This window comes from Astatotilapia calliptera, chromosome 2 (genome assembly GCF_900246225.1).
Source record: "Astatotilapia calliptera chromosome 2, fAstCal1.2, whole genome shotgun sequence".
Lineage (NCBI taxonomy): Eukaryota > Metazoa > Chordata > Actinopteri > Cichliformes > Cichlidae > Astatotilapia > Astatotilapia calliptera.
In genome coordinates this window covers 21,752,798-21,767,600 of record NC_039303.1, presented here as the reverse complement: position 1 = coordinate 21,767,600, position 14,803 = coordinate 21,752,798, and the positions used below count along the sequence as shown (strand labels likewise).

At 42.3% G+C, this 14,803-nt stretch overlaps 1 protein-coding gene across 1 annotated transcript; it reads left to right on the top strand.

Moving 5' to 3' along the window:
• Positions 1-29: 29 nt before the first annotated feature.
• On the top strand, positions 30-2,013 carry fgf20b (fibroblast growth factor 20b). The gene is made up of 3 exons (XM_026187758.1): positions 30-787; positions 1,021-1,124; positions 1,272-2,013. Exons 1-3 carry the CDS (start codon positions 514-516, stop codon positions 1,515-1,517), a joined length of 624 nt encoding a protein of 207 aa, XP_026043543.1. The 5' UTR covers positions 30-513; the 3' UTR covers positions 1,518-2,013.
• The last annotated feature ends 12,790 nt before the right edge of the window (positions 2,014-14,803 follow it).

The window sequence follows — 14,803 nt, the reverse complement described above, 5'->3', positions numbered from 1 at the left end:
CTGAGATAAGAGGGGGAAAAGGCCCTGTAAGGGCACGTCTAATCTGACAGCCCCGCCCACTACGAGTCCTGTGGTTTTGCACCTGCCTCTGAGCACAAAACCTCCAGGAGCTCCTTTTACCTGCACTGCAGCGTTCAACGAGCCCCTTACTTACTGAAACCTCCGCCACGGCACAACAGAGGCGCGAGCATCTACTGTGGACAGGTATGCAACATGCGGGCTGTCTGACCAGCAACTGCAGCCCACCTCCAACTGATGAAGAAGGCGCACCTTAAAAAAAACAACCCAACAACAACCCGGAGAAGTCTGTGCAGCCAGTAGCTGAGATTTTCTGAGTGTTTGATGTCAGGGGAAACGAACCCGAGGCTGTGACTGCCACACGGGGACATGTGCTAAGTAACACAGGAGGAGAAGGGACGTAAACATGCAATAAGTGGCAGCCAGGTAGCCTACTACGCAAGAGCGCTCCCTCCGGACCTCCTCTCTGAACTTTACCCGCTGAGCTCGGACGCGATGGCTGCTGCTGGTGGTGGTGCTGCCACTCTGGGAGAAGTTGGAGGCGTCTGGCACGGCATCGACGGTGTCGCACAAGTCGGCTCTCATTTCTTCCTCACGGAGAGCCAGACGCGGCTGGAAGAGCACCTCGTACCTGGGGACAGATTCTCGGATTTAACGCACCTCAAAGGAATTCTCAGGAGGAGGCAGTTGTACTGCAGAACTGGATTTCATCTGGAAATACTTCCGGATGGCACAGTGCAAGGCACGAGGAAGGACCACAGCCGTTTTGGTAAATACTAAGATCATTTTTTTCAAAATATAATTCCACTTGCAGAAAAGTAGTTGAGATTAAACAAATGAGAGGAAGAACGAAAACGCGCCAACAATGGTATTAGAACAGACAGGTTTCGATCTGATTCTGATTATTTACAAATATTAATTGTGGTAATGAACTGAGTTTCTTTGATCGTATTCTTTTATCTCTGCCAGGCTTTACAGAACAACTGTGTTATTCTCCTGCAGGTATTTTGGAATTCATAAGCCTGGCTGTTGGATTGATAAGCATTAAAGGGGTGGACAGTGGACTCTATCTGGGGATGAACAACAAAGGAGAGCTGTATGGCTCTGTAAGTATCATTTCTCTTGTTCCTGTTGCCCAAATCTTTATTTCTCAATTTTTTCCCCTGCGAAAGACTTTTTCATTCCTCTATAATTAATAATCCTAATGAATAACTGGGATGTGTGTTTCTGTTTCCCCCCACATCATGTTGCAGAAGGAGCTCACGGCTGATTGTGTCTTCAGGGAGCAGTTTGAGGAGAACTGGTACAACACGTATTCATCCAACCGCTACAAGCACGGAGACAAAGGGACGCGTTACTTTGTGGCATTAAATAAAGATGGGACACCAAGGGATGGGACTAAATCCAGGCGGCACCAGAAATTTACACACTTCTTGCCCAGGCCTGTGGACCCTGAGCGCGTGCCAGAGCTGTACAGGGATATCCTGGGACACAGCTGAGAGCTGGAGGCCTGGTCCAGATCAGGAATAGATGCTTAAAAAGCCTTGGCAGGCAGTCCTGGGAGCAGAAAGGAAGAAGGAGGGACGCAGGCGGGGATGTGACCGGTCGCAGGCTGGTGAACAGCAGCCCGACCAGCGGGGATAAAGGCATCGGAGAAGGGGGTGGGGGGCCTCTTGTAGGAATGCACGGGCCATCATCTCTCAGCAGCCAGGAGGACAGGCTAGAATGTCTGCACGCTCTGCATGAGGGCGTCATTTGTTTCCACAAAAGTACCAGCGTGGATTAGGAGACAAATAAGAAGCAGGGCTGAACGGTTGTGGAGTATCTCCTCAGTTGGACAGAGATGCCAGCTGGTGTGGAGTCTGTGGGAATCTGTGACATTACAAGATGGTACTACAGTGTCACTCAGAGAGACGTAGCTTGATCAGAAGGACTTTGAAGGAATACAGATTTTTCTTTAATCTCACCTGTCTTTAGACCTGTTTAAAAAAACAAAGTGTAAAAGCTTATTTATTCATTTTAGATACACATATTTATGCTATATATTTATTTATTTGAGAATATATTTTTACAGCTAGAATTGTAACGATAATATAGAAAACAAAAGCCCACTAGAAACTGTACTATAGAAAAACTGACACACTGAACTGAACTGTCATTTATTCAGCTAGTACTAATGACTAAAAAATTATAAAAAAAAACAATAGCAAATTCTTTGAAAAGATTCCCACATCTGGCATGCATTTTATCATAATGTGATTACTGTGAATTTTTTTTTTTTTTTTTTGACACGGCAACTGACACGGGGGTATTTAAATAAAAAAAAAATAAAAAAAAGGTGTGCTTTACTGGTTAACTTTGCCTCTGAACAGTTTAAACCTGCTTATGAGATCAATGTTGTCTTTCTTTATGGATGCCATTACGCCTGGAGACGAATCATAGACCTGATGGATGCATAAAACTTCAAAGCTTCCCTCCCGAACGCTCCAATCGTAGAGGACATGATCGAAGCCAAATAAAATCTGACCTTTAGCTCGGGTCCTGCCACTTTAGCAGCTGCATAAAAAGAAGAGGTCAGGGCGATAAGGATTAAGAAAGTCCTGCTCACCATTTGAGATTTGTAGCCTTGTTGTCATGTCCTATTAAAGAATGTCCAGGTGGCCAAGACATCTTTAAGAAATTGTAGTCTCTCTTTCTCTCTTTTTTTTCTCAATATGTCTTTATGTTCAAAATATTAATTGCACATGAACATCAAAATAAAACTACATTGCAGTATCTCTTATCTGTACACAGTTTCCTCCATGGTTGGGATCAGATCTGTGTTGAAGCATGAAAGATCAGTCTGTGAACTGTGTGTGTGAGTGTGTGAGCCAGTGGGGTTGTCTTGATATGGATAGTCAACCCTGCTGCCAACTCTCTCCTGTCTACAGAGTGATACTGTGGGACTTTCCCACCTGCACACCTTGAACATCAACTGCTGTCGATTAATGACAGCATCCAGGAGTGGATTATATATCCTGCACGCACGTGGACATCCCCCTGTCCATCCAGTAAACGCACGCAGGCCTATTCCAGCATGTCTTTCTTTAGACACTCAGTTTTCAAACAGGGCTTTGTTCCTGTCTTGTTCCATGTTTTCCAGAGTTTGTCCGTGACTTTGACCTGGAGCTTTTTGCTGTTTTTGTTCCCGACATCTCCAACAATACTAATGTTTCAGTGCAGGCTTTGTCGCCATTGCCTTTGTAGGCACGAAAAGCAGACTTTGTCCAATCTAAGCGCGTAAGCCCTCCCTTTTCACATTTTGAAGGTCATCTCTTTAAACATGCTGGAAATCCTGACTTGTGATACCTGATGCCCAGAAGTGCTCTTTGGCACTTGTTAAACTGGTGGGGTTTTTTGGAGTCAACTTGGCCCCTTTAGACAGATGCTTTTGTTCCCCCCGTTCCTCCTCCTCCTCCAGGTGGTCCACGACTCCTTGCTGAAAACACTTAAACCCCTTCGTCCACACCCACTCTGGAGGGCCGTCTGCCATGCTTAATGGATGCTCCACCGACTTTCATCGCGTCCTCAGCAGCGGCCTTAAAGAGCCCTCGGGAGGGAAAAGCAAATCAAGTTTGTGTGAATGTGTGGGTATGGCATGAGTCCACTGGCAGGTGTGGAAGTCAGTGATCTTCCTCATCTATCTTCACAGTCCAGTCAGGCAGCGCAGGTGTTCCCTCAGCACTCCAGCTCTCACACTCTGATCTCAGGCCTGCTGTTTGTCAGCTGGGAACATGACTTAGCAGCAGCAGCAGAAGGAGGAGGAGGGTGGAAATATAGCCAGCTTTGTTGTCTGCCCCCAATTATCAGAGAGCATAATTTCTATATTTAGAAGGCTGCATTGGGGAAGACAGGGGAGGTGCCGAGAAGCTCACCTGTTGCTTTAAAGCTGTGGCCACTTCTAAGACTGTGTTTGCACAGGGATGGTGCCTGCAGCTTTGTGTCATTGCAATCCTGCAACTATTGATTTCAGGCTCTTTGTTGTTTGTTTATTCCTTAGTAAATTGCTGTGCGCACAAATTATTAGCTGCATGTGTGTTTATGGGCATTACAGCAGAAGTGTAAGTATAGCGTTATCCACTTGATACTTTTAGGCTTTTATCCTAGTCTATGGAGAGACACAGAGAAAGAGGGAGAGAGAGGCATTCCGGAAAAATCTACATCCAGCCTTCCCAAATATCATCCCTTGATCCAAGCTTCCAGTAGTCATTCATGTTTTGTGCCCTGAAAAAGAAAAATAGCGTTTTTTACACGTCCTGCATTGTACTTTGTTAGAGTTCAATAATTTTTAGTGTCATAGCTAAGAGGATTTTGTGGTTTTGCACTTCGCACGCTGCAATTAGACCGGCATACCTGATTTACTGACACTCCACATCGCGAGCTGTCAGCTCCAGTGGAAAATATGCTCCTCTGTTTGCATCTCCATGGAGACATTAGTAGAAAACAGCCATGTTTAGGTGTTGTGCGGTACAGAAAGGAGAAGAAGCCGGGGCACATTTCTGCAGAGTTTAGAGTTTCGGTTAACAAGGCATGAAACGGTGCCGGTGACTGACGGTGCTTTGTTCGACTAAAGGGACGTGAACACACAGAACCTGGTGGAGGCTGAGGAATCTGAGCTGGAAAATCCACAGCTGCCATTTTTAGCATCTAACAGGGCAAAAACAGCACACAGAGATCAGCAGGGTGTCGATAAAAGTATATACCACACATGATGCACTCTAATCACCAATCACACGCAGATAACAGGGTTTAAGAGCATGTAAAAAACAATATAAAACTTTTTCACACTTTCTAATCAGTTTGCAAATTTAATTATTATTTTTTTATGGAGTCAATAATCATCTTTATGTCCGGATTTGTTGATAATTACAGCTCCACCTTCAACTGTAACACAGATGCTAAATGCTCCACTATGCCAACATCCAGTCAACAGCTCTGTCTCCTGTTTGGCAGAGTGCAGCTGAGCCTTTTGTCACTGGAAATAACCGTCTGCTCGGCACTTGGAGCAAAGTTAAGAAAGCATTGGGAGTGAAGCAAAACAGTCCGGCTGTGGCCAAAACAAAGAGCTAAAAGGCATTAAAACAGTACGCAGAGCTGAAGCTTTGATATTACAAACAGGAATTTCATCAGTTGTTAATATAAACTATGTGCTAATGCAGCGTTGATTGATCGAGTATTATATGACAGTACTGTGTGCTAATTTATCATTGGGATAATGGGTAAGCTCACATTTCACACTTGAGTGCACATTTCTGATTAAATGTTTGTGCCTGTTTTATACTCTGAAGGCATGAACTTTAACTGTTTTACAGAATAAAAATTGCATCTTTTTATTAATTCCCCTCACTTTAGACCAGCTCGCTCAAAAGAGGCCCCTCACATCTGCTGACCAAACCAGTGTGTGAGTTCCTCCGGAGCAGCCGTGTCACCGTTTCCTCTGGCCTGCGTGTCCACATTACAGAGTCACAAATTAGGTCTTGACATTTCGACGCTATAATTGCCTCCCAAAAAGCATGAGGCATCAATTAGGCTCTCAGCACCATGGCAGGTTATCCCTACAGGACATAATCGCCACTCCGGGCTCCTTGGCTGGACTGTCCCACCAGGGCAGATGCAAAACATCCACACACACAATAACCCTGCAAATATGCAAATATGTCTGGATCACTAGTGGATTTGTTTTTTGTGCAATCATGCCAAGATAAGCAATAAAACCAGCCGCTGTGGTTCCTAAACAGTTGCCATTCTCATTAACACCAAATTATCTCTTTGAACTGAAAGCAGTGTGGCAAAAAAAAGTGTGTGAAATCCATGCTGGGGGAGTGGCAGCAGGTCTGAAGGTGCCGCCGCACTAAATAACAGCACAGATCTCTTTGATTTCCCAACTCTGCTGCAGTCTGACAGTTTGTGCTCCCGCAGGGCGTGGAGATCTCTAGGGTCAGAAAAAAGGTCAATTGGTTCATTTCCATAGCTTCCACTTTTAACATTCTTGGACACTTTGGAAGCAATTGAAAGAAAAAAGGAACACCAGCTAGCATTTACAGACATGCATAAACAAAATAACACACAGAGAAATAAAATATAAGACCTTGTGTAGCTTGGAAATGCTGGAACATATTAGATATAACAGACTTCACATTCACTTAGAGCATTGTCTTTCTTCTAATCTGGTAATTTGGGAAGATTGCAGGCAGCTACAACAACAAATAATGACTTTATTAAAAGTTATTTGACATTTGTGCAGCTGCTTTAACCAGTGCAAAAGTCCACCGAAGACACACATGCTAGTTTGGTTTAGATGAGATGAAAGCATCACACAGTAGCTGCACGTTCATGACGTGAATGTGGCGTTCCACCACATCGCAAAGCTGCACCACTCAACTGAGATCTGGTGAGTACAGTGAAATCACTGTCATGGTGAAGAAACCAGTTTGAGACGATCTGAGCTTTTGTGACAGTGACTGTGAGCAGAAAAAAGAGCAGTAGTCTTAAAATGTGATGCAAGAAAAACAAGCCTTTCTTGTCTTCATCAGCAGATTACCTCACTGCGTGAAGTCAGGCTTTCACTTAACTATGTTTGCCTTGATACATCACACCGAGTGGGACTGTCTGTTTTGACCGTACGGGTAGAAGGCGCCAAAGTAAAGAGTCCAGCTATGTGTAACGCTTACCGCCTGGTTAAAGAGCAAGTGAGATAGCGGGAGACTGTACTCTCGCTGCCTACCGGTGAAAGTGGAAATGTGCTTTGTTGCCCCTCAGTCAGGCGGAAAATTGCAAACCCATTTGTCATTGTGTGCCAAGATGCAGAGGTCAGTCAATGGGTTCCTTCATGACAAGCTTACGGAATCGAATGTTTTTCCACGGCCTCACCCTTTCACACCTGCACCTCCAGGTAAAATAACAAAACAAGGGGAGAAGGAGAGAAAAGAGGGCTTAAAGCAAGCCACATAAAGACGGGGGAAGAGAAAAACGATACGCGAGAAGAATTCACCGTGAAACCCTGCACGTCTATTGGCCATTTCAGCTCATTTGAACCCAATATATGTTCAACTCACAGTGGCAGATGAAATGCCGTGCTTTGGCCAACATCCAAATCCGGAGAATACCACTAATTATTCCTGCGAGTGACAACAGAACATTCTTTGTTTTTTGTTTGCCTCTCATTGAGGACAGCAACTGCTTGAGCTGACAGAACAACAGCAACACTTAAAACTTTTCCACTGCTTGACTGTTTCGTCCACACAGAGGCTCTGAGCTGCAGCAGTCTAAAGTAAAAATAGAATCAGGTTGATATGTGCCTTTAAAAAAAGTGATTATGCTTTAAATGAAGAGCATGGACAACAGGTAAAAGATGAGAGAGGATCACACATTTTAAAAATATTTGTATTATTTGATATCAACTTTAAAAGTCGTAACTATATCTTAAACATCTGCTGTTGTTTCCAGGAAATCAGAAAGATATCTTGCATGTTTTTCACCTTGTGAAAGGAAAGTGAAGAAAGCAAATATTCTAGCTTTAAATATCAGCCTGTGAGACATTATTGCATTTAACCTTCTTTTTTTTCACATCTTTCTGTTTCCCTGAACTCTGTTGCCTTTTTTCTTGCAACACATTTATCCAATACATTTAGGCACTGGGCTCAGTTTCAAATATTTTCATCTCACGTTTTCAAAGCATCATTATTTCAGAGAGGTTTTTGTTTTTATTGCTTTTTACTCATGGTCAGTATAAAACATGGGAGTAGTTTCCGGGTCAGAAAAATGAAGCCATTGCAAAATTGCCTTAGACCATTCTTAATGCATTCTCTCTAAAGGCCACCAGGTGGTGATAGCTGTGGTTGAAAAAAGACGTGATCCTATAGAAGTCTGTGGGAAAACAGCTTTCTGTTTTGACCCCTGTTAACTCTTTCCAGATGTGTTTATGGGCACTGTCATCCATCTCGGGTCAAAGTGAATATAAAAGTAAAGTCTGTTTTGTAAATCTTGGTCATACAAAATTGAGGATTATCTATTATGCTCTTTGGCTAACAACTTGTTGCTGTGGAGCAAGTGGTTTTTCACAGTTAGACCCGCCCTTTCTCATCCCATTCATATTTTTGAAATCAAGATGGCGACCAGTGACTGTAAAAAAGTGACAAAAATGCTCCTATTCCTCACGATATACATAAATTTAGCCTGGATATGGGAGCTGTCATCTTGCAGTATTGATAGATTCAAACAGAATTAGCTGCTTAGCTAAAGTACTTTCTAACAATCACCCAATGCAAAGACTCAAGCTGCACTCTAAAATCTCAGTGTCAACAAAGCTATGGTCATACCAGCAGTTAGCGAAGTGATGCTAACATGAACATGCTAAGATTTTTACCATGTTGACATGCTAGTCTTACAGCACGTTTGCCATCTTAGTGTGCATAACACTAAGCAAATGGTAACACTAAATACAAAGGTTTATGAGAGTATTACATGAAATTTAGACGTTGATTTGACTGGAACATCCGACCGGGCATGCAAAAATTTCCCTGTAACCCGAAAGCTATTTGACTACTCATATAAAAGACATTTGAAAAACAACTACCATCTAACAAAGAAAGGTCAATAATTGCTCTCCATATTAAGAATTTAAAACCACGGCAGCCTAATATTTGTGTAGCACTCTTTGAACTTAGAAACTCATATTCTAAACATGACGTTATCTGGAGATCACGCTGCCAGAAGTACAAAGACAAATGGGCTGCAGAAGAAACCGGGAGACAAGAGTTTGTAGGGATTTGCATAGCTTCACTCTAAAGTGTGAAACTTCTTTTGCACTTAGATCAGTTTTTGTCAAGTAATCCTTAAGTTAAACAATTAAAATTCATTTTCCTTTCCCTTCTAGGAGAGTGTGTTTAGTGATTGTGAACAGCTTATCTCCTATGACAAGACTGCTCTACAGATAGAGTAAACAGGGCTTTGCCATACAGTACATTAATCTGTAGCTCTTACATAGTTGCATTGTATAAATCACAGGGCTAAACATGAACAAGCCCCGGCGAGTCACTAGGCTCTGAGGGTGCCGCTTGAGTCGCTTGTTGTTTTGGAGAATAGAAAGGAGTGTGAGCCAACACAGAAACCACTTCAGAGAAATCAATGTGAATCAATAGACCTGTAATCTGCTGCATTATAAATGCTACGACCCCTAATTACATCACTTATGCATAGTGTTAAGTGTGTATGATATAAAAGCTGGGTGAAAGTGGATTTGCACAACTGTTATCACGCCTGTAACCTCGGATCACATTAAAATGAAACCAGACAGCAGTGTGTGCGTCTGCGTGTGTGTGCTCCCTGCTGCTGCGGCTGCTCTTCGCTGTGATCTCTGGGAGTGTTAGCGGTGCAAAACGTTGTGGCGAACTTCAAACAGGCGTTGCAGCAGAGCTCAGATCCTCCTCCACAGTAATAACTTTGAGTGCTTCTGGAAGAAGGAAATCCCCTGGCCAGGAAAGACACATGACTCCACTACAGAGGCAACGAGACGGGCGGTTTAACACAGCCACCTCACTGACTCCACCTTTAAACCACAACACACAAGACTAGTGGACGGGGCTAAACCTCGGTTAACTTGGACACAAACTTCTGCACGTCCCAGACACCACCAACTGTAAAACTGAAGGCCATTTTGTTTTTGTAAAATAGGGGGGGGGGAGAGCCTTCTTATGGGTTTATTGGATAAGATAGCATTAACTCATATCAGGTCTGTATTTATACAATCTAAAACCAGACTAAGTCTATCTCAGGGAGCTTCACAGTGTGCAGACCATTCAACAATATGTGGATCTAGTCTTATAGACCTTTCTTCAGATTAGGAAACCTTTTACAAAGTAACAGAATTTGGATCTTCTTCTAGTATAAACAGATGAGAAAACTGGATGAATGACAATGAAAATTACTTTAAAAACTCTCAAATGGAATTATAACATGATTATTTCCCAGCCAGCATGTGTGATGAAAACTCCTGTGACAGTATCTTTAGAAGACTTTCTAATGGACCCATATCAATCAAAATCCATCCCAGCATGCTGCTCACAACTGCTGATATCTCCTGCTTATCACAGATTCAGTGTTTAATCAGCAAAGCCTGGAGCGAGCTTTTATTTTCCCAAAGCCTGCATTTGTTCCAGTATCAGAGGCAACATGAAAAACCCCGAAAGAACCGCAATAGGTGATAAACCACAAGAGTTAAAAGAGACTGAAAGAAGAGGACGCGCCGTTCAAAGATCGAGATTTTGACTTTTTTTTAAGAACAATTCTAGTTCGGTGAGCATGTTGCATACATGGTGTAATACCTGAGATGTGAATTGGCAAGTTGCGTGTTCAACAAATATAACGAATGCAACATCACCAACTGTCCCTTAGAAGAATACCAAATTCTTCTTCGCTGAAGATGAAAATATCACACATATGCACAACAAACAACATCACAACTCGTGCACGTTAAAGGCCTCATAAAAATCTGATGTTGTCTGCAAGCCAGCTAGCATTGGCACCGTTGCCACTGAAAACATATCCTCCTCTTTGTGGCTGAAAATTGGGTTGTGGGCATCTCTTTTCGTCATGTATGAAGCGTACACAGTAATTGGAGACTAATTGACTCACTATGCAGTCACCTTGCAAATTTGTAACAGTTACAGTTAATTGCTGTCTTCAAACTGACGTTGGCGCATCAAGACAGCGATAAAGTGGCAAAAAGATGGAGCCAGCCTGCTATCAGTGTCAATTAAACGTGTTCAGGTTGGCCAGTAAATGCAATATCTTTACGATAAATTGGCAAAAAAATCTCCAATTTCTTGCTTTGTACATACACAGAAATTCACATTAACTACTTACGTACATTCAGCCAGAACCTCATAGATTTGAAACAGAACTTCAGAAATCAGTGCAGACTGACTCAAACTGATTGCAGTGTAAGATAAGATAAGATAAGATAACCTTTATTAGTCCCACACGTGGGAAATTTGTTTTGTCACAGCAGGAAGTGGACAGTGCAAAAGTTATGACGCAAAAATTAGAATACAATAAGAATAAATACAGTACACAGCTGTACAGAATAGAATAAAATAATATACTATATACAGTAGAATAAAATAGAATAAAAATATACAATAAGATAAAAATAGAATACGAATGCTATATACAACTGATTGCAGTGTACGGGCGATCTGTCTGAGCAGTTATGTGAAAAACTGTCTGAGAGTAAGTGCAGTTGGCGATAAGTTGTCACAGGTGACCTGTGCAATCGCCTTGCGATCAAAAGTTGGTTGCTGCAACCTCCTGATATTTTTACTAATTATAAGGAGGTTGCTATTCTATTTTTACAACATGCAGCTGAGCCATGCTAGAAACTCTGAGACACATTAATGCTTTCAGTTAAAAGCAAAGATACAGTTTAAGAGGCAAACATAGTTCAGTATATAACTCTTCATAGTTCTATCAGGACCACTTTTTGCAGTCTGGCTCTGTTCTGTGATGTAGATATTGAAAACCAGTGCCCAGTTTATGGTCTCCACTGTCCTCATGAATTGTAGCACATGCCAATAGTGACAACTGCTGGTGTCGAAATGCTCTACTGTCATTTGGGTTGGATTTGAACCTATTGGTTTTTGTCAAGCTTAGTTTATGGTAACCTAACATTAAGCAATTTGTGATGGCAACAGTGGCAAGCAAAAACTAGATGTAAATGGTTGAGGAAATGTGGTGACATCATAGTCAAAGCATGCAACAACCAATGGTGTGACCTTAAACTACACTTGAAAAGGTGGAGAGAGTGCAGAATGTGAATCACAGAACAGAGCGGACATCAAGGACAAATGAGATGATATATAAGTCCGAAATGGTGCAAATAACATGAAAAATTGGGTGGGTTGCAAATTAGCTTGCAGGGGCAGTGGTAACTATATTCAGGCTAAAGGGTGCTTTAATGCGGGACTTTGCTCGTCTGCTGAGAATGTTGGCTGATCTTGACTCCATGGTCCACTTGAGCTAACGCTGAGCTCAGTTTGAGCATTGTATCATGCTAACATGTGGATATGAACACTAAACGCAAAATCAGGCTAACGTAGATGCCATTTGTTTTCCAGATACATGCTCAAGAAGTATTGGCCAAATCAAAAACTGGATGTGGCCATCAGTTTTATTGTAGACCTTTCCAAACCCTAAACCCCAGATGTCAAACTCAAAGTGACATTACAGGAAAATTCATGCAGATTTTTAAGAGATCTAATAATGTGGACATACGTGGTTTAGTCTCTAATAACACCCAGGACTAGTTAGAAAAGCCTTCACAGATCAGTGACCGCTATAAGTAGAATACAAAGATTAGCAGTAGCTGGACAGGGAGTGGTTTTGATGAGGTTCTTCTTCCTTGTCCTCCTGCTCATAAGGCATGCATACCTCTCCACGTCCCAGTAACTAATCACCATACAGATCTGGCCAAGAACAGAGCGACCGAACACACAGGAAATATCATATTTAAGCTTTGTAGACCTTCACTTGTGCTTCTTGGGTTCATTTCCCATGCCTCAACCAAGGAGATATGAACAGTGTCTGCTTCAGTAGGCAGACATTAGACTTCAAAGCTTTGGGACTCAGCAGAACAGTTTGGGGAGTTGTTCAAATGTTCCAGTGTTAGAGAGAGGAGCCATTTATTTCCTTGCCATTTCCCTATAATGCTTACTGTGCTTGCACTAATAGGCTGGTCCAGCTCACATTAGTCTGTCTGGTTGGCTCTGGTCTTTCAATAACCCAGGTGTGTTTTTATTGGATTCAGAGTTATCAGTGAGGTGATCAAAAACCTGCTGCCAGCTAGGCAGGTCAACCACTCTGTATTATTGAAATGCAAAAAGAAATTGTTGGGCAAAAGAAAGACAATACCTGGTTTCATTATTAAAGAAAGCTAATTTTGTCATATTTGAGTATTCAAAGGTAGAATTTGACACTTTTCTTTCTCAGTCTTGGTTTAGATTAGAAAATAACTCAGTTTGTCTCTAAAAGAAACAAACCAGGAAAAGCACTATCTTCCAGTGAGTTGATACCCAGGATCAAAGCGCTTCCTTGCGCACATCAGGAAAATACTGGGGACTCATTTCAAGCGCTCAAAGTGCCACATAGATGCTTAGCCACACATTCCCCCTGTCAGAGTTAAACAAAGACAGTTTTCTTGTGAGGAGAAAGGCATGCTATTTCCCCAACATGCCTCACCCAGAGCGACCAATCACAGTCGCAGTTACAATCCCGGGCCCTGAAGGAAGACAGGTAAGGGTTTATGTTGTCATTGGTGGATGTTTTGCAATTGGGTGTAATACATCTCACAGTTAATGTTTATTTTCACAGAGACCACCTCATTCCTTTGGTCTGACCCACAAGGATGCTGCGCAAGATCAGAACAGAGCTGATTGAAGTATGCTTGAATGTCTGCAGAGTGGCTGACATAATTAATTTGTTCAGGTTTGGCACTGGGCTTGTCATTCTGTAAATTGGAAACATTTCAGCAACACATCCTTTTAAAAAAAATGAAATCAAATGCAAAAAATAGCATTTGGCATTTGCAAAAGATTCCAATGGGGGGAAAATGGCGACACCGTATTAGGGAGGTAGCCCACATCTAACCAGTTAAGGTAAAAAAAATATGTTTTTGAAACAAACTGGTCCAAGCAAAAGTATTTATATCTCCAAAAAAGAAAGGTGCTGAGAGATACTAATGTGAAAATGATACTATTGATGCTAAAAAAAAAAAAATTACTGTGACAGAAAACTATTACTGCTTTCAGCAGATAAAGTTAGCATAATTTAGATGAACTGCTTTTGCTAAGGGTGGAAAATAGTGAGCGTAATCTGCTGTCCTGGCACTGCAGCTCAGGACCTCAGTCCAACACAAAAGTCAGGGCCTTGTGAAGTCAGATGTAGTGCCACAGAGTATCAGATCAGTAATAAAACATCGCTGTTAGCTTTGGGTTCTAAGCTGAACCTGAAGAATGTGGTTCTAATGGAGAGGACAGCAGGAGACCCAATGAAGTAGATAATTATGAGATGAGGCTTGAGAACTCTTTCATGCCATCTTTTACTTCTGAAAGCCAGTGATATGCAAAAGTATTGTCTATTTGCCTCGCTGTGATGTTGTGGGCAGAAAAGAAGAGAAGAAAAAGCTGATGACAGGGTACTTTCATGTTACTTATCGTGGCACCTTATCAGAGTGATCTAGATGGGCTAGACAAAGTACCACCAGGTCCCGTAGCTCTGAGGAGAATTTCATCTGTTCCATCACATCGCCTTGCCTTTACTCCTCAGGGAAGATGAGAGGTTGGTGGTCCATGCATTTAGACCACAGTGAAAAAAGAGGAGGGAGCCTGAATGACAGATAAGTCTAGTCTCAAGAGGAGGCAGCTGTGTTTTATGAAGAACTTAGAAATAGGGAGCTGGATGAAAAGAGACAAAGAAAAGCTCTGATAAACTACACACACATGGTCTCACGCAACACTTCTCAAGAGGAGATAGCGTGCTCATCTCTTAAAAGTTCCTCAAGCTTTCAGAGGGTATGTTTGAGGATGGGGGCGATGGGACTCGAGAAGAAAACGTCACCACCAAAAATAAACACTGGGAGAGGCAAACTAATGCTTATTTATCAGTGCCGGAGAATCTCTGATTGTGACGTAGAACAAGCGTAGCAGCTTTGATGTTAGAAAGCACTGATCCCCTCGCAGTACATCGTGTCGCC